The sequence below is a fragment of the Pongo pygmaeus genome, chromosome 2 (assembly GCF_028885625.2).
Source record: "Pongo pygmaeus isolate AG05252 chromosome 2, NHGRI_mPonPyg2-v2.0_pri, whole genome shotgun sequence".
Lineage (NCBI taxonomy): Eukaryota > Metazoa > Chordata > Mammalia > Primates > Hominidae > Pongo > Pongo pygmaeus.
Genome location: NC_085930.1, coordinates 41,031,585 through 41,050,361, shown reverse-complemented (window position 1 = coordinate 41,050,361; position 18,777 = coordinate 41,031,585). Strand labels below are relative to the sequence as shown.

Genomic DNA, 18,777 nt, shown 5'->3' with positions numbered 1-18,777 from the left:
GCTAAACCATATAACCTGGTGAAACCCCTCAGTCCCAGGCAGTCCAGTATGATCAGTCACCCAAAGTGAAACTCCTATTTTATTTGATCAACAAGAATTTCTAAAGTAGTTAAAATATATGTAATTATTTCACTTGACTCCTATGCCTTAAGTCAGGTAAAGCATCAGAATCTCCTCTTAACATTTAAGAAACATGAAGCAGAGAAGTGAAGTGAGTATGGTTAGGAAGCCAGGGGCAGAGTGTTGTTAGAGCCTAGATGCTTCCTGGATCCTGAGCACATAGGGGTTTTTGCAGGATTCCACCAAAAGGGGGCTTTATTTCCACATTGCTCTGTTGGGCTAGTTATGTGGTCCTATTAATTCTGGAGAACCTTTTTTCTGTTTAATAGCAGTAGATGAGAAAAAGCTTTGGTACATACAGTACTCTTCATCTAAGAAGTATAATGAATGAGCAAGAATGGGACTGCCAGCAACCCTGCAGGAGATGTAAGCAACAGAATACATTTCATCCATTAGAATTCCTAATAGTAGCATATTATGGGGGTGGTGGAGAAAGAAGCACTGTAATAAACTACTCCATCTCAGAGATGCCCAAGGAACAGCAGATGGGGGCTAAAGAACCCCATAAGAACAGCAGGACCTGTTAAGTGAGCATAATGAGATGGGTTTGGGAATATAAATCTGGAGAGAGGAGCTGAGGTGAGAACAAACTCGGAGAGAAGAAAGAATTGTGTCATGTTTAGGAGCCACATGATGAGAGAAAATAAGCAGGAAAAAGCAAGAGAGTGTTCTTTAGAAGCAACACAGCCAAGGAGCTCTTTAGTGACTACATATGGCTACAGATTTGTAAGGTGCTTACTGTTGGTAGGGTGTTCGGTACATCTTCCTTTTTTCCCCCTTCTTAGGAAATAATCAAGTCAGTATTGCTTATTAGAGCTTTAGGATAAGCAAATATTTGTAGGAATTCAAAGAGATTCTGAGTTCCAAGTACAGGTTGGCAAAGGGGGAAAGTAAAGACCCCATGCACACAGGAGACAGAGGATGGTGGTCATAGACAGTGAGGTCACTTTCAGATAGGAGCTGCTGTTGCTTTATACCACTAAGTCCACTGCAGAGGCGCCATCTTACTTTGCACCCAAGCTCTATCTTTAATCCAGGGCAGACTTGTTGAGCTCTCTGAGAGTTATTGCCTCACTCACCCTTTGGGTGTCCTCCTTTCTCAGGAAGGAACTGGCAATTAGATTGCAGGAGGCAGCTGAAGCCATGGGGGTGGCCAATGCCAGAAATGCCTCCTTGGAGAGAGCCAGGCACCGGCTGCAGCTGGAGCTCGGGGACGCCCTGTCTGACCTCGGGAAGGTCCGCTCTGCAGCAGCCAGGCTGGACCAGAAGCAGCTGCAGTCTGGCAAGGCCCTTGCTGACTGGAAGCAGAAGCACGAGGAGTCTCAGGCGTTGCTGGATGCCTCTCAGAAGGAAATTCAGGCTCTCAGTACAGAGCTCCTCAAGCTCAAGAACACCTACGAGGAGAGCATCGTGGGCCAGGAGACACTCAGGAGGGAGAACAAGAACCTCCAAGGTACACTGAGCTCCAAGGTACAAAGCCGAAGCGGGTAGCTCAGGGAGAGCCCTGGCTACAGGCAAGGCTGTCTTCAGCATTTTCACATTCCCATCATGTTTTAACTTTTCAATTTTTGCACTTCTGTTTGACTTATTTTTTTTTTACTTTAGATGCTATTTATATTAAATTAATTCTAAAAGTAAGACTAGTTTCCTACCTTTAACTTCAGTTCCCCTTTGTAAAGGAAGCCAGTGCTGAGAATTTCTTGATATCCACAACCTTACCAAGATTTTCCATGCATGCTATACTCAAGTGTGTAGTTTTTACCCAAATTGCATATTGTTCTACACCTTTTTTTTGGTATATGAATATATTTCCTGATTTAATGAATATTTCTATAGCCCATACTATGTACCAGGCACTGTTTAACTATTTATTGTTAAATTTTCAGAATAGTCTAGTGTTTGTTTTTTCATCTGTAAAATGAAGGTTATATAGGTCATAAGTTGAGTAACTTGTTCAAATTCACATGTGATAAGTCACAGATCTGGGATTTGAGCCCAGCCAGCATGGCTCCAGCATATACGCACTTAACTCCTGAGCTGTGCAACCTTCCCACGTGCCTTGTGGCTCTTTGCATGCCTGTACATGGAGACCTACCATGAGCTTTTTAATAGCTACGTAGTGTTTTGTAATAAAGATGGCTATCATTTAACTAGACTTTATTCATTGTAGATCCAATTATTCACAAATATGAATAATCCTACATTATATATCCCTATACATGTATTTATGCACACGTAAAAATATTTCAGTAGAATGGATCCCTGGAAAAGAAATTGCTGGGGTAATGAAATGAATTTTTAAATTTTGATTTACTGCCAAACAGCCCTTCAAAGAGGCTGCCAACTTATCCCAGCACCAACAGCAATGTGCATGAAAACCCTGAGATGCCCTGGAAGCAAGTTTATTACTGTTGGAGGCGTAAATGAAGCTTACTTTCTGTTGACCTACATAGTCTATGATCAAGGCACTAGATGGAGACGTGACGGGTGCTAAAACAGTGGTTAGAAAACTTTAGCTACATCCAAACCAGCTGGAGGGCTTGTTAGAGCACAGATGGCTGGGGCCCACCCCCAGAGTTTCTGACTCAGTAGGTCTGAAGGATTTGTATTTCTGACAGTTTTCCAGGTGAGGCCAGTGCTGCTGATCTGGGCACCACCTTTGGACTGGGGTGGGGTTTGAATATTGAGTGAGCTTTTTCCGAAGCTCTCCAGGTGATTCTAAGGTGCGGTCAGAGTTGAGAACCTCTTCCCTGATTTTCTTCTTGATAACCCATCTTTAGGAGAGCGCTTCTCAGAGAAGAATTTATTATGCAATGAAAATTTCCATCTAACATATTTGTCTTTGTAACTTCTAAAAATTCTCATCATATCACATCACAGCCCAGGATCTCAGAACCAGAGGAGCAGGTGACCTATTGAGCTCCTTCCACCACCTCTGAACTGGGTAATTCTCTGAGCTACTTGGCCCTATACAACACCTGTTAGGTACTAAAGGCAGAACTGACCATAACAATATCAGGTGGAAGAGGTTTTGTGACTTCTGGATGCCCTATTCTGTTTGTCAAAGGTTTATGTTCATGAGAGGCTAGGAAAAAACACTCAAGTGCTTGAGCTAAAGCCACTGTCTTCCTTGGGCCCCTTCTGATTCTCTGGCCTATCTGGGGCCATGCTTTGGATTCTGGCAGATATTGATCCAGCTTTTACTTTAGGTTCTTGTCTCAGTGGTGTTGAGTGGTGGCTGAAACAATGGCAGCCACTAGTGTTGATAGCTAAGCACTTACGCTGGAAGGGTAGGGACTCCAGGTCTGTGTTCCTCCAGGTGGAACCTGGAATGGCTCTAATGAGCAGGACTGACATGTAAAGTTGCAAAGGTTGTCCAGTGTACAATACTCTGAAGCACCATCCTCACCATTAGTTGTAGACAATTTTCAGATGGCAAAAGACTATATGAAAAAACGAATGCCCGTTTTAAAATTTCTAGGTCATCAAGTTACCAAGGGTGGCATGAGGCCACTGTTCCAGTGGGCTGGAAGAATCTGTTGTGCCTGGTATCATTGGTTTGAGACTGAGCCCATTCACTAACTTTGTTTTTCTTACCTCTGTCTCCAGAAGAGATTTCTAATCTGACAAACCAGGTTAGAGAAGGGACCAAGAACTTAACTGAAATGGAAAAGGTCAAGAAACTAATTGAACAAGAGAAGACAGAAGTCCAGGTGACACTGGAAGAAACAGAGGTATTATTATCACCAGGGAGAAAAGAAAGTTTTCACTGTGACAAGGCAGAAGATCTGCATTCTAGCAATAGCAACAGCACCAACGAAAGGACACATATTCAAATGTTTATTTACTATATGCTAGGCACTCTGCCAAATGCATAATTTTAATATAATCACCGTAGCAAACTACTGTCCCTATTTTATAAAAGAGGAAATTGAGACTCAGAGAGCAGGATCACAACAGTGAATGCAAATCTCCTGATTGTAGTAAAAACAGGAACTATGTCTATCTTGTTCGCCAGTTTATCCCCAGTGCCCAGACCCTCACTACTCAACATGTGGCCCATGAACATCACTTGGGAGGCTGTTAGAAATTCAGAATCTCAGCCCTCTGCCCATCTCTGTTGAATCAGGATCTGCATTTTAACAAGATCCCTTGGTGGTTCATATGCACATTAATGTTTGAGAAGCACTGGCCTAGAACATTGCCTGGTGTGTAGTAGAGGCTCAGTAAATATTTGTCAAATGTTGAATGAATAAATATTCTCATAGTTGCCCCCTCTTTAAAGAGTCAGTCACAAAAACTTTTCAATTTTTTTTCCCCAAAAACTTTCGGTAGTTTCAGAAATAAGATTCAAAGTGATGTTGTCAAACATTTGTTTCTGAAAGCTCATCTGTGCAGATTGACAGGAGGGTTTTCAGTGTTATGGATTCACAGTTCAGGAAAAGTCTCTGGCTTTATCTCTGAGTGTGCATTAGCAATTGAAAGGACCTCTAAGAAGACATTTCGCCAAAGAAGGTAAACTAACAGGGAAGTCATCTTATCATGATTCTTAGATGGTTAAGAAGCCCTGTGTAGCCTCTTCTCAGAGCTGAACTTCATCTTCCTGACTCAGCCTTTGAACAAGTACTCAGACACATTAAAATACAGCCCTGACCCTCCCACCAGTAGAAAAAGAAAAAAATATTTTTGAAAGGTGTGGCAGTCAGTGTTAGGCAGGGGTCTCTTGGAAGGTATGGCGATGGAAAACAAGACCCCAAAGGACCGCTCTGTGCCAAGCATTGTCTGTTAAATTTACCTCACTGTTATGATTCCAGAAGAAACTTCCAAGCACTTGTGTCCATATTACCCTCTGTATAGAGTTGTCAGGCAGCAGCTCTCGCCCTGTTATACATAAATGTTTCCTGAGGCTATCTAACTTTATACAGACTCCTTTCCGTTGGCAGTGTGGTGCCCTGTAGCACAGCTGGTCCTTACACAGTTGGTGAACTTTGTTTTGTTTGCTTGTTCCCTTTGGTTCTCTGGCTATCCTGGCAAAGGACTTTTTGAAGCCACCACCTTAACTGAAAGAAGTAAATTTTATGATAGAAATTTCAAGTACTATGACAAGCCAATGAAAAATACAACTGGCACGGGCCATTTTTGTCCTGTATCACACAGAGGCATCTTTGTGTATTCAGTCGATCATCACCTGGGTCAAGGGTGAGAATGACAGGAAGGCCGTAGTGCTCAAACCATTTAGTACCACTAGATGGCAACACATTCTATTCGCATTTTCTCCACTTCTATCCTCAGCCACATCCATAAATACTTCATCAACTTGGACATGTATTTGTAACATTGCGTTATTTATTTTCCTGAGTGAGCCTTTATGAGAAACTTTATCAGATTTTTTTAAAGCCATAAAACTCAAATTATCCCAGGTCATCTTCCCTAAAGATTCACTTTCTCAGTGCATTTTAGAGGGTTAGAGGTGACAGTTTCCTCTTGAAGGAACTACACTGTTCCCTCTGAGGAAATTGTTATCCAAGCATTTGTTTTTGAGTGTGCGTTAGCAATTTTATTTTCTTTTATATTGAAGGTAGTATCAAGAGAACATCAAGGGAGGTCTTATTAAAATTCCCATCATCTTTTTATTTTTATTTTAAAATTGCAACTTGGTTTTACTTTTTTACTTTTGGTCATATCTGCTAAGCACTCCTCAAAAGAGGCTATAGAAAAATTACTTCTGCCCTTAGGGCTGCCTGTAGCTAACTGACCACAAAATTGCATCACCCCTTATGCCCTTATATCATTGGTATTCTGCAAGTGTTTTTTGGATTTCTTCTTTTATATACATTTTTAGCTTCAGGACAGGCTTTAAAGATTTAGCCAAACCTATGCTTTTAGAATTGAATTGCCTTTATAAAATCCCTGCAAATAATTGCCTTAACTATATTTGAATACACAAAGGGGCAAGGAATCTTCTGCCTGTCAAAGAAATTCATTTGCAGTAGTGGTACCAATTATGGTGTTAATGTCTCACGCTGAGTGTTACATGTCAGGTACATCCTAAATTCCTCTATTTGTTCTTCATATGACAATATTTGGACACTACCCTGTTGTTTGTTCTCTGAATACATCCAACTTTTCCTCTATCCCCTCGTGATGTCCAGAATTTAATAGAAGATTCCAGGTAGGAGTTATCACCTTCCTTGTTCTAGCTCTGATACTTTTTAAAATTTATCCCAAAGTTGGAATATGTTAGAAAAAGTCAAGGGTAATACATTAAAAAGTTTAAATATAGTCACAGACAAGAGTGAAATTTTCTATTTTAAAATAGGCTTTAAAATTCTAGTTCTGGAGCTACAGCTGAAAGACCTAAGAATGTCAAATCTATAAGTGAAATGACAAATGAAAGCAGTTGCTTGTCTCACTGTGTTGCAATCTCTAGGGACCTGACTTGAACCTATATCTCTCCCAGTAACTCTAAGAGAGCTACATTAGCGACATATGTTTTGGGGAAAAAAATACAATTTTGTCTAAAAGTGGACTTCATTTAATGCTTTTGATTTATGTATTCCAGGGAGCCCTGGAACGTAATGAAAGCAAGATTCTTCGTTTCCAGCTTGAACTCTTGGAAGCTAAAGCAGAACTTGAAAGAAAGCTTTCAGAGAAAGATGAAGAAATAGAAAATTTTAGGTATTTAAGATGATTTTGATGTGTAACAATTTCTGAATCCTTGACTAAACAGAGCTCATTATGTCTGGCTGCTTTTATGGCCCCTGTTGGAGCATTACCAAAGAAACTTAGTGTAACTCTATATTATATATTTTATATACAATATCTATAATCGTGTATAGATATTCCTTTATACACAATTAGATATCACTTTATACACAATTGTGTATAGATATTCCTTTATATACAATTGGATATCCCTTTATACACAATTGTGTACAGATATTCCTTTATATCAATAGTGGTGAGCTTACTAGCTATCTATATACAATTATTGCCAGATTTTATAATTTTCTTATATTTGAGGAGCTTCTACTGTCACGTGAGACTCAAGATAACACCAAATAAATGACTATATGTATAAGGACTGTGCATACTCTCTGCGTGTCCCTATGATGCCACGTTCTTGGGCATTAAGAAATTGACTGAAAATGCTGAGCCATGGAGAAAAAAATTAAAAAATTAAAAAATTCAGTGCTGTACTTTCAGACCAGAGTGAAGTTTTCACATACCCCTTGCCTGTACCTGTAGCCATTTGTTTGAAGAGGAGCAGAAGCCAAGAGCTAAGCTGCTTATTGAATCCTTGTTAAAGCAGCTGAGTCTTAATAGTCAGGAAACTGAATTAGACAGGACTCATGGGTTGCAGAATTTTTTCTTAGCTTTGTCATAACAAGCTGATGACTTTAGACATTCCACTTCTTAGCTTCTCAGTGAAGTGAGGGGATAAAAGCAGCCCCTACATGTCACAGAAGGTGGTGAGGAAGATCAGTAGGCTGATGTTGGCAAAGCACTTCACACGGTGTAGATCAAAGGCACAATTATAAACACATGGAATTAACGATGATTATATTATCTAATCTGTTCCCTTAAGTCAATGCCATATGTCAGCAAGAAAAATCATTTGAGCCTGAGATTCAACTGGCAACTTACTTTCAATGTATTTGTTAAACAGTCTTTTTTTAAGAAAAAGAAAAAAAACCCTGTTAACATGTTCAATTGAACTGACCTCTTTCCCATAGCCCATTTTTAGATAAAACTCTCAAGGGGGTCAATTTTTTAATGAGGGTGTCAAGCCAAATTTGGCCTTCTATGTGCTTTGAGTTATCTTTGCTCTCACTCACTGGCATTTTCTTCTATAGGACTGACTGTGGCGAGGAATTCTGATCTACTTAAGAGGTTCTGAGTCAGTGTCTAAAAGAATTTTTTTGATGAAGGGCAAAAACCCTGGGCCTTGATATTTGCCCTACTTCTTTCCACAAGGAATAAAAATGAATGTCTCCTTGTGCAGATAAAAAAAAAAGCAACAAATAACACTGATTTCAAGTAATATCAGACCTGTGCCTATAAATAAACCCAGCTGAGGAGAAATGAATCCTCAGAGAGCCTGTGTCTCGTCAGCTACATCTGAATGTCGTAGAGCAGTTCACCAATTATAATAATCTTAGTGTGAAAAAAAGCCAGAGATCCAAAGAGCTAGGGCTGGAAGAAGAAAGAACTGAAGAATAAGCATGAGCCATGAGGAGCTGAGAAAAGAAGGGGCGGACTGGAGGCAGGGGGGTGAGCTATTCATAAATTTTAGTTAATGATTCATAATAACTATAATAGGTAGATCCAGAAAGAAAAGATGAGCTTATCTTAGAAAATATCACAAATACCAGCCCAGATCCTTTCTGCTCTGAGCACAGATTGTACCAAAATGCCAAGGTTTAATCTGATAGTTTGACTTTGGGGCTAGCAAGGGCATCTTAAGGAAACTGAATAGAATGCCAGGAGAAAAAAAAAAAAAAAAGCCAAACACAAGATTCCAAGCAATAATGATAAGCCAGGGAAGTTATAGAACAAGGAAAATATTGCCTGAGGGCAAGATCAGGTTCAAGGTCCTATGCCCATATAGCCCATCATTAACTCCACAGAAACAGAAGGTGCCCAAGAAGACAGGACCTGGTAAGTAAGTTAAAGGGACCAAGAAAGCAAGAGAAAGAGACCCACAGGCAAAGGCAAAACCATGATAGTACAGCAAACTGGGTAACTCATTCAACTCATTCTCTGCTGCCAAGCCATGTCTTCCACTCTGGTGAGGCCTGATTCTGAATGAGCCCAGCCTGGAGGCCTGTTGGGGGTGAAAAGTACAAGCAGCTGGTATGTGTGTGATATGTTTCACTTGTTCAACAGATATTGGAGTGCTTAATGTTCACCAGACACTGTGCCTCAAATTCTAGTCAGGGCTTCATAGACATTTTTGGATGATAGGGTATTCTATTTATTTCTATAATAAATAAATAATGTTATAGTTGACATAGGTAGAGGTAGGGAGGTGACGATGCAGTCACTGATGGAAGGAGAAGAAGAGCTGGTAGCTGGCTTTGATCTTCCCATCTTATTAGACAGAGGAAACAAGGCCAGCTTGAAGGCCAACTCATTGCCATAATTGCCATGTTAGTCAAGCCCTACTGCATGGCCCAAGACTGAGCTGACAGCAGGTTGGTCAGGGGCATCCTGCATCTTCAGGGAATTCTCTGATTGGAGGGAATGTTGAAATGTGAGAGTCATCATACTGGTCCACAGCATGGTCTTTCTGAGCTCTATTCTGCTCTCCCAGACACACCCAGAGAGATGTTTTTGGGAATGATACACTGAAATTCTTTATTCTATTGTACTGCATTTGTTTGTTTTGGGTTGATCACTGACTGAAAGGCTAGGCAAGCTTTTTCTCTAAAGGGTCAGATGTTAAATGCTTTGCTAGCTACATGTTTTGTTTGCCACAGAGATGTGGCAACTACTTAACACTGTAGTTGTAGGTTGAAAACAGCCATAGAGAATAGGAAATAAATGGGCATGGTGGGATTTGGCCCACAGCCCATAGTTTTCCCAACCCTGGTGTAGAGCCCCAGGTATATAGTAATGTTCCTTCTGTAAAGTCCACTCCTCTGAACTCAGTCATGTCAGACTTTGCCACGTGGTCTTAATTTATATACACCATCTGACTTGGTTTCTTTTATTGTCTGAGTGAATCTCTGCCAGAATATGCTCAAATCTTTTCCCACTTCTAAGTAAAATATTTTCGAGTTTCTTTGAAAATTAGAACCTTAAACTCAGACATGGTAGCAAAATAACTTGTTAATTATTTTAAAGCTGGCTCATACGTATTTGGATTAAGAAAAAAATCCCTTATTTCTCTGACATAGATTAGCAATATTGTAAGGGAAATAAATGACCTATTGCATTGTCAATGATTTAAATGCTGAGCTAATGATTTAAAATCATTAGCTCTTCCAAGTTCTATCATCTTGATTTTTCTTTGCATTTGGTTTTTTAAATTGTATTTCACATTTTAGGAAAAAGAATGTACTTCTTCCTATATTGCCCTTGGTCCTGAATGCATCATTTTTCTTAAAGAATGTACTTGAGGGAGTTTTCATTTTAAAGATTTCTTGACTCTGTATGAAACGTGTTGATTGTCTAGCAGCCATTCTCCAGGACTGTATTATACCCATGCCTCTTAAACCATCTCACTTTTTACTTGTCTGCAGGCACTCATGAAGTTTCATAAACAACTGTGGGAAAAGTGCAGTTTGAAACATGCAGTTTGTCTGCTTAAGTAGAATGTATTTCTGTACAGAGGATTTTGACACCAGGCTGGGGATGCTTCAGTGTTCCTGTGTAAGGAGAGTCAGCTGTGGCAAAAATGAGTTTCCCAATGTAGGACAGATAAGTGTCTGACAGATTTTTGTGATGTGGAGTGTGAGCATCTCTGTATTGGTTTACTATGGCTGTCATAACAAAATGCACAGATGGGTGGCTTCAACAGCAGAAATGTATTTCCTTACAGCTCTGGAGACTAAAGCTTCAAGATCAAAGTGTTTGCAGGTTTGGTTTCTCCCGATGCCCCTCCTTGGCTTGCAGATGGTCACATTTTCACTGCATCCTCATCTGTTCTTTCCTCTGTGCACATGCATCCCTGTGTCTCTTCCTCTTCTTATAAGGACGCTAACTAGTCCCATTGGATTAGGGCCCCATCCTAACAGCCTCATTTAATCTTAATTACATCTTTAAAGGCCCTATCTCCAAATATAGTCATATTCTGAAGTCTTGGGGGTTAGGGCAAGAACATATGAATTTTGGGGGGGACATAATGCAGTCCCTAAAAGTCCATATTAACTTTACCTACTGGGATCCCTATAGGATTCTGATCTGGAAGCTGGACAAAAGCCCAGAGCCTAAGGACAGGCATGAGATACCAACCTCAGCTTGTGAGGACCAGGGAGATGGAGTTGGCAGAGGACAGGTGCTCACATTGGGCTCTGGAGCCAGACAGAGTTATTTTCTATACATTTCCATAATTGCTTCTGAGGCCTCCCTCACCAATGGGCAGAATGGGGGTTAAGAAAAGTAGCACCTCCACCTGTCAACCAATTTCAAGCTCTGACCTTTCTCTTCCCCCTGTAGGCCGTATGCCTTCTTTTTTACTTTTTTTGAGACAAGAGTCTTGCTTTGTCGCCCAGGCTGGAGTGCAGTGGTACGAACTTGGCTCACTGCAACCTCTGCCTTCTGGGTTCAAGTGATTCTCCTGCCTCAGCTTCCCAAGTAGCTGGGACTACAGACGCATGCAGCTATGCCTGGCTAATATTTGTATTTTTAGTAGAGACGGGATTTCACCATGTTGGCCAGGCTGGTCTCGATCTGCCCACCTCAGCCTCCCAAAGTGCTGGGATTACAGGTGTGAGCCACTGCGCCCGGCCTGTATGCCTTCTTGATCGACCTCACAGAGCTTAGGACACTGGCTTGATGACAATTCAACATGGAATCTAATTCTGATCTAATCTAATTTGTGCAGACAGGCTCTATGAGAAAGAAGAATAGAAAGGCTTTTGCCTTCTCTGTTCTCTATTATCTGTCCAGCACCAGGTCCCTGTTTCATGAATTGAGCTTAACAGGGCATGTGTCAATTACAGCAGTTAAACTGTCCTAACAACCACCAAATCTTGGTGACTTAAAAGAAATAGAAATTTATTTTTGTCTATGTTTGAGGCCATTGTGAGGTAGGATGAAGAGTGGGTCAATAACATTCAAAGTCGTTGAAAGACCCAGGTTCTTTCCATCTTGTGACTCAGTTTGGTAGAAAGGGGGAAGGGAGAGTGCAGGATCTCACAAGTGAACATTTCTATGGGCCAGCACTGGAATGGTAAACTTCATTACTCCCCACGGTGCATTTACCAGAATCTAGTCACATAGTCCCAAACTAACTACAAACCGTTTGGGAAATAAAAATTCCCATGGATTCTCCCAATTTTTTATTTTTTTATGGCCTTCCTAAACACATAGCTATTGTCTTCTGTCACTTTGCAAATACATTTTTAGCTCTAGTTTTTGTTCTTAGGAAGGAATTTAAAGTGTTAAAGTAATTCAATATCACACAATTGGTTGTCTCAGCCAATCCTTGGGTGTACTCTCAAACTCCTAGAGAAAGATAACCATTTTGTTCTAGGAGAGTTGTGTCTCCAGGCTACTATAGCAGTATTGCTGCATCTCAGGAATTGTTCCAACCTGAGTGGCTTTTTCCTGCCTTGTTCAGACATTTTTCACCATTGAAAGTAGTTGAAATATTATGGCTGTCTGAAAAAGCATCCTTCCTTCATCCTTAGCCACCACAGGAAACCCAGGCACTTGCCCTAGATCATCCTTTATGGGATATCAGATAAGACTAAAGCTGCCTCACAGGAACCTTGAAAAGCTTCTTGTATTTTCCTGGATTCTTCAGGGAAGTTGGTCCGGAAACCTTACTTAGTCCATTATGGTGGACATATACTCACTAACCTAACTTCTCATTCTCTCTGTTTTTAAAATAAAAGCACTTAGACTCATTTTGTTAGTTACCTAAAATTTATCTTGGATTTTATTTTTTTTTCTGTTTCTTGTACTGTTTTAAACATAGCAGGTGAATTTGATTAATTTGGATGTGTCATTTCCCCACTCCAAATGTTATTTCAAATTAGAAGGAAACAGCAGTGTACCATTGACTCCCTGCAGTCTAGTCTGGATTCTGAAGCTAAGAGCAGAATTGAGGCTACCCGGCTGAAGAAGAAGATGGAAGAGGACCTCAATGAGATGGAACTCCAGCTTAGCTGTGCCAACCGGCAGGTGTCAGAGGCAACCAAATCCCTGGGCCAGCTTCAGATTCAAATCAAGGTATTTTAAAACTGTAAGATGGAGTAGGGAGGGGTGGAAAATGTTTCTGCTTATGGAAGCAAACTAAGCAACAGATTGTGTTCAGCAATAAAGATGAGGACAACAAATCTAATCTTTCCAGAGAGAAGGAGCATGCTTATGTCTAAATACATGGTCAGATCATGCATGTGTAGGTGCATAGTCTATGTTGAACTTAGAGGGATCTGTACTCCAGGCCCATCTTTTCTCTCCCAGGACCTTCAAATGCAGCTGGATGACAGCACACAACTGAACAGTGATCTGAAGGAGCAGGTGGCTGTGGCTGAGCGGCGCAACTCTCTTCTTCAGTCTGAACTAGAGGATCTAAGGTCCTTGCAAGAGCAGACAGAGCGTGGCCGCAGGCTATCAGAAGAAGAGCTCCTGGAAGCAACAGAAAGAATCAATCTTTTCTATACCCAGGTGGGGCCCATATACTCTCCCTATTAGCTGGGCCAGTTGGTTGAAGGCAGTGGTTCCCACACTTGGGGCGGCCTTGGACCATGCACAGTCGCCCTGTTAAGTCTTGGATGTGCCTGTGAAGCAAAGCCATGGTCATACTCTTCATTTGTTCCCAAGTATGTTATTTCCCTCAGGCTGCCATAACAAAGTACCACAAACAGGGTAGCGTAAAGCAACGGAAGTTTATTTTCTCGCATTCCTGGAGGTTGGAAGCCTGCAATCAAAGTGTCAGTCGGGCCATGCTCTCTCTGAAACCTGTAGGGAAATCCTTCCTTGCCCCTTCCTAATTTCTGGTGGCTTACTGGCAATCTTTGCCATTCCTTGGCTTATGGATGCATCACTCTAACCTTCCGCCTTCACATGGTGTTCTCCCTGTGTCTTCACAGCATCTTCCCTCTGCGAGGGTCTGTTGCTGTCCAAATTGCCACATTTTATAGGGGTACCAGTCATATTTGATTAAGGTCCACACTAATGGCCTCATTTTAACTCATTTATCCCCCTGCCTCCCTTTTTTCCAGCTTCCTTTTAAACAAAATAAGACCCTATTTCCAAATAAGGTCACATTCTGATAAATTAGGGGTTAGGACTTCAACATATCTTTTTGTGTGTGTATGAGACAAAATTCAACCCATAACAATAAGCCTTATGCCAGAAGAATGGATTGTTAGGGCATCCACAGCCAGGATGCTGGGGAGGGAGGGATGAACATTCCCTAATGTTCCAGAACCACTCCTGCTCCTGGTTCTCCTGCTCTCTCTAAGCCATGTGCTTTCCCAGCATCCCAGGATAAAAACAATGCTCCTGCCTTGGAGCCAGGAAAGCCCTAACAATTCTGAGTGGCTGCTGACAAATATGATACACTGTCTGGACTCTGGCTTCTAATGGAAGGTTATGTAAGTGACATGAAGCAATAATTCTTAGATCCTTCTCCTTCTCCTAGAATCAGAAGAAGCCATAGTTTCTGGGACAAACATCTATAGTAAATGGGTTGTGTGATAAGTGTTTATAGGGCACCCCTACCATAACCTGGACTGGTATGGATGGTATAGACACAGAATGTCTCCACTGTCCTAAAAAAATGAAGATTGAACTAAGCAATTGTAGTACATTGCTAAGAGTATAAAGATATAGCAAGCACACCCCTACAGAATGCCTTCCTTGACAATCTGAGAGTTAGGTACATGCACAGTATGCTTCGTCTGAGTCATGAAGGACATGTAAGAAGCCAGCCAGATAGAGAGGAAAGTCAAGGGCAGAGGCATGGGGGCAGGGGGAAGGAGTTTAGGATTCTAAGGGAAATTCACATGCTAGAATATTGGGTGGGTAGCCAGAAGGATCAGAAATCATGCTGAGATAGGTGGGGCCAGGTCACCAGGGACCCTGAGCCTGAGAGTGATGGAGTTTGAATTTTATCTTGCAGCTCATGGAGATCCACTGAAGAATTTTGAGTAGCTAAGAGTGAAGTTATCAGATTTGCATTTTAGGAAATTTTACTGTGGTGATTATTGTGAAGGACAGATTAAAGCACCTAGGGGCAGAACTGCTACACTCTGGGGTATTTAGAAATGTCTGTGGGATCATTTTGGTTGCCACAGTGACTGGGAAATACCACTGGCATTTAGTGAGTAGGATCCAGAGATAACCAAAACTCCTTCAAGGTGAAGGATAATCCCAAGGAACTGCCCCTTCCAGAATGCCAATTTTCCCCCTTCTGAAAAATACTGGATAAAAGAAAGTATAAACCAGAAATGTGCCTGTCGAAAGATGTTGTAATTAGTTTGTGCCTACAATTTGACTTTTGTGTCCATGTGTATGACACAATCCCATCCGGGTACCATGTGGTATAGAACAAATAGTCTGTAGGTTATAGATAATTCCCAACAGGCTAACTCAAACATTTTTTTTTTCTCCTTCAAGAAAGTTTAAATCCAATGAGTTGGATTCTTATAAAATAGACTACAGACTTTTTAAAAAAAATAACTCATCCACTGTCTAGAGCAAGGGTTCCCAATCCCCGGGCCACAGACCAGTACAGGTCTGGGACCTGTTAAGAACTGGGCTGCACAGCAGGAGGTGAGCTGCAGGGGAGTGAGCTTTGCCTCCTGTGAGATCAGCAGCAGCACTAGATTCTCATAGGAGTGCAAATGCTCTTGTGAACTGCTCATGTGAGAGATGTAGGTTGCATGCTCCTTAGGAGAATCTAATGCCTCATAATCTGAGGTGGAACAGTTTCATCCCCAAACCATCTCCCCACCCAACCCCGCTACCTGGTCTGTGGAAAAATTTTCTTCCATGAAACCAAAAGGATTGGGGACCGCTGGTCTATAGTACTTAATTGCTATTGGTAACAAATCATTTGCCATGCATATCATACATGATAATGCACCAGTGGGATCCAATATGATGCAAAATCACTAGCCTAGAGAGAGATGAGGATCAGCTAGAGAAAAAGCATGCATAGAGAGGAGAGGATTTGGGGAAGAAGAAAATTAGGTAGAGGAGACCTGGTCTCTAGGGCAGAGTTTCTGAAACTTGATGCGTACATATAAGAATCCCTAACACAAAAATGTAAATTCTCAGATCTCACCCCAGATCCACTAAATCAGAAGCTCTGCAATGGGACCTAGAAAGTGAACATGTTCTCAGGTGCTACTGCTCATAGAAAGACTACCCTTTGACCAGCACTGGTCTAGGTGATATTATTCACAAGGACCTCTCCCCAACCTAAACCACGCTGGGGCACCTTGCAGTTACTAGAACATTATCAAGCAAAACATACTGAACCTTTTAGGGAGCCTTCTTAGCTACCTCCTGCATTTCCAGATCTCTAGCCTAGGACTAACATATGAGGCTAAACTTATCTTTGACTGATTACAAGTGCCTTTTTCAAACCTGAGCTGTGACAACCTGGATTACCTTTCTGCAAAACACTCCCTAACTCCCTTTCTCCTAAAAAAAAAAAAAAAGAAAAAAAAAATTAGAGAGTAATTCAGTTTACAGATTTAAACCCTTGTCTTCCTAGCAAATTTTAAATGATTCTATGTACAAACAAATTAGTATTTGTACTTGTACCTTCCTCTACAAAGAAATGGTTTCTATGGAGTCTGTGCTGTGAGCATCCAAAAAACATTTCAGGAAAATACAACTTATTTCCACCCCATCTCTCAGGCCATGGCAATGGAAATCTTGGAGGCATACAGTGCCTGGCTCTCCATAAGGACAAAAGATGGCAGTCTTGATAAAGATGCTTCATGCCATAGTGAAGGTGGGGTAGATAGAACCAGTGATGCTGGAATATCATTCTATTTTTTATTTTTCTTTTTTGAGACGGAGTCTCACTCTGTCACTCAGGTTGGATTGCAATGGTGCAATCTCAGCTCACTGCAACCTCCGCCTCCCAGGCTCAAGCAATCCTCTCACCTCAGCCTCCCGAATAACTGGGACCACAGCTGTATGCCACCACACCCAGCTATTTTTGGTAAAAGTTTTGGTAGAGACGGGATTTCACCATGTTGCCCAGGCTGGTCTCAAACTCCTGAGCTCAGGAGATTCACCCCCCTCAGCCTCCCAAAGTGCTGGGATTACAGGCATGGGCAACCACACCTGGCCTGGAATATCTTTCTACTTCCAAGTCTTCATGCTGCTACAGAGAAAGGCACTAGGCAGAGGCAAGTGAATGTGAAACGGGTAAAGTGAAAGAAATAAAAAAATAGAAAACCTATGCCTTTTATGTACACTGTGAGTTTTCACACCCTCAGAAAAGCTGGGCTTCAAACACAGACCAAATAGCAGCAAAAGGATATTTGGCCTCTAGTGTCACAACTCAGGAAGGAAAGAATTAGGGCAGCACCAACCATAGAACACAAAGAATCCTCCGTGGTAATGAGGGTACCTAAGGGCTGGAGGAGGAGGCTTATTCTGAACTACTTTCTCCACCTCCTCACTGTAAAGTGAGATAGGAAGGGAAGTAGAAAAAGAAGAGGAATGATTTTTTTTGTTTGTTTCTGGAGCAGCATACTTGGAGTTACAATTTTTATTCCCCAACCTCTGCTCTTCAGATGTCTGCAATTGATCCCAACTTCTGCTCTAGAACACTTGTTTCTACCACATCCAAAAGCAAATGGCAGAGAAACATTTCCTCAACCCATTGAAAACCAAACACGTTTGGGGCTTGTAGGTTATCTAGATACCCTTCCTCCCTTCTGATTCAGGCTGCCATCTCTTTAGTCTTGAACTTCTAATGGGTGAAATCCCTTCCATTCAAGTTTGATGGCAAAAGCCTTTTGGGGTTGGGAGCATTGCTTAAGGGAATATGGCTCACTATAATACAATTTGCTTCTGGCCAGAGCTGACTCCCATTGCATGTCCTGAACAGACCAGCTTGCATTTGCATTGCTGGTTTTTACTTGCCTAATAGGAATGCTGCTTTTCTTTAGAACACAAGCCTCCTTAGCCAGAAGAAGAAACTGGAGGCTGATGTTGCCCGGATGCAGAAAGAAGCTGAAGAGGTGGTGCAGGAGTGTCAAAATGCAGAAGAGAAGGCCAAGAAGGCAGCCATTGAGGTGGGTCCCTTGACCACCTACTCAATCCTGTCTCCCAGAGTTCACTGGCACAGTGGCCAAGGGGCAGGGGCACATCTGCAGCCAAAAAGTATTCCATTAATTCCCCATACAGCCAAGAGGAGGTTAGTCTGACCTCTCTGCCTCCCCGTTCTCATCTTGAAAAATTAGGCCAATTAGCTCCTCCCACTAACATACCCTGGTGATGAAAAGGAGCAGTTGAATTGCTATAAGCAAAACCTTATAAAAGCAGGAGTCTTCTTTTGTTTTGGTTAAGCCACTTTTCATTTGTGAATCAATACATCTAGTGTCTAGAAACAATTCTTTCTGTGTTTCCTTACAAAAAGCTATTTTTCCTAGGGTCTATAACAGTTTTATGATGATGGTTTGGAAAGAATGCTTAATTCACTTATTTTTTTTTTACAACCTGTACTACTGCTTGACGAGCAAAATCAGGTTGGTAAAAAAGGGTTTCAGGGCTGCTGTACTTTCTTTATTTTCCAGTTGTTGATGGCAGTGATTTTCCTAAATGATGTTGAGCTCAGAGTTGGCTGCCAGCTTTGGCGCACCTTCATAGGGACCGAAAAAAGGCCACCCTCTGGGCACCCCCTGTGGGCAGATGCAGCACTTCTCTCAGAGGGCATGGTTAGCGGAAGGTACCACTGGGAAAAATATATTAGTGGAGGAGGAGGTTTGTGTGTGGCAGATTCAGCTTTGA

The 18,777-nt window shown here is 41.6% G+C and overlaps 1 protein-coding gene across 1 annotated transcript in view; it reads left to right on the top strand.

The window, feature by feature from the left end:
* The window catches only part of MYH15 (myosin heavy chain 15), a 103,904-nt gene that overhangs the window by 72,744 nt on the left and 12,383 nt on the right, over positions 1–18,777 (top strand). The window contains exons 20-25 of the mRNA XM_054483603.2: positions 1,224–1,573; positions 3,730–3,854; positions 6,683–6,798; positions 12,831–13,023; positions 13,258–13,461; positions 17,937–18,062. Of these exons, the coding sequence (XP_054339578.1) occupies positions 1,224–1,573; positions 3,730–3,854; positions 6,683–6,798; positions 12,831–13,023; positions 13,258–13,461; positions 17,937–18,062 (1,114 nt within the window). The remainder of the gene's footprint in view (positions 1–1,223; positions 1,574–3,729; positions 3,855–6,682; positions 6,799–12,830; positions 13,024–13,257; positions 13,462–17,936; positions 18,063–18,777) is intronic.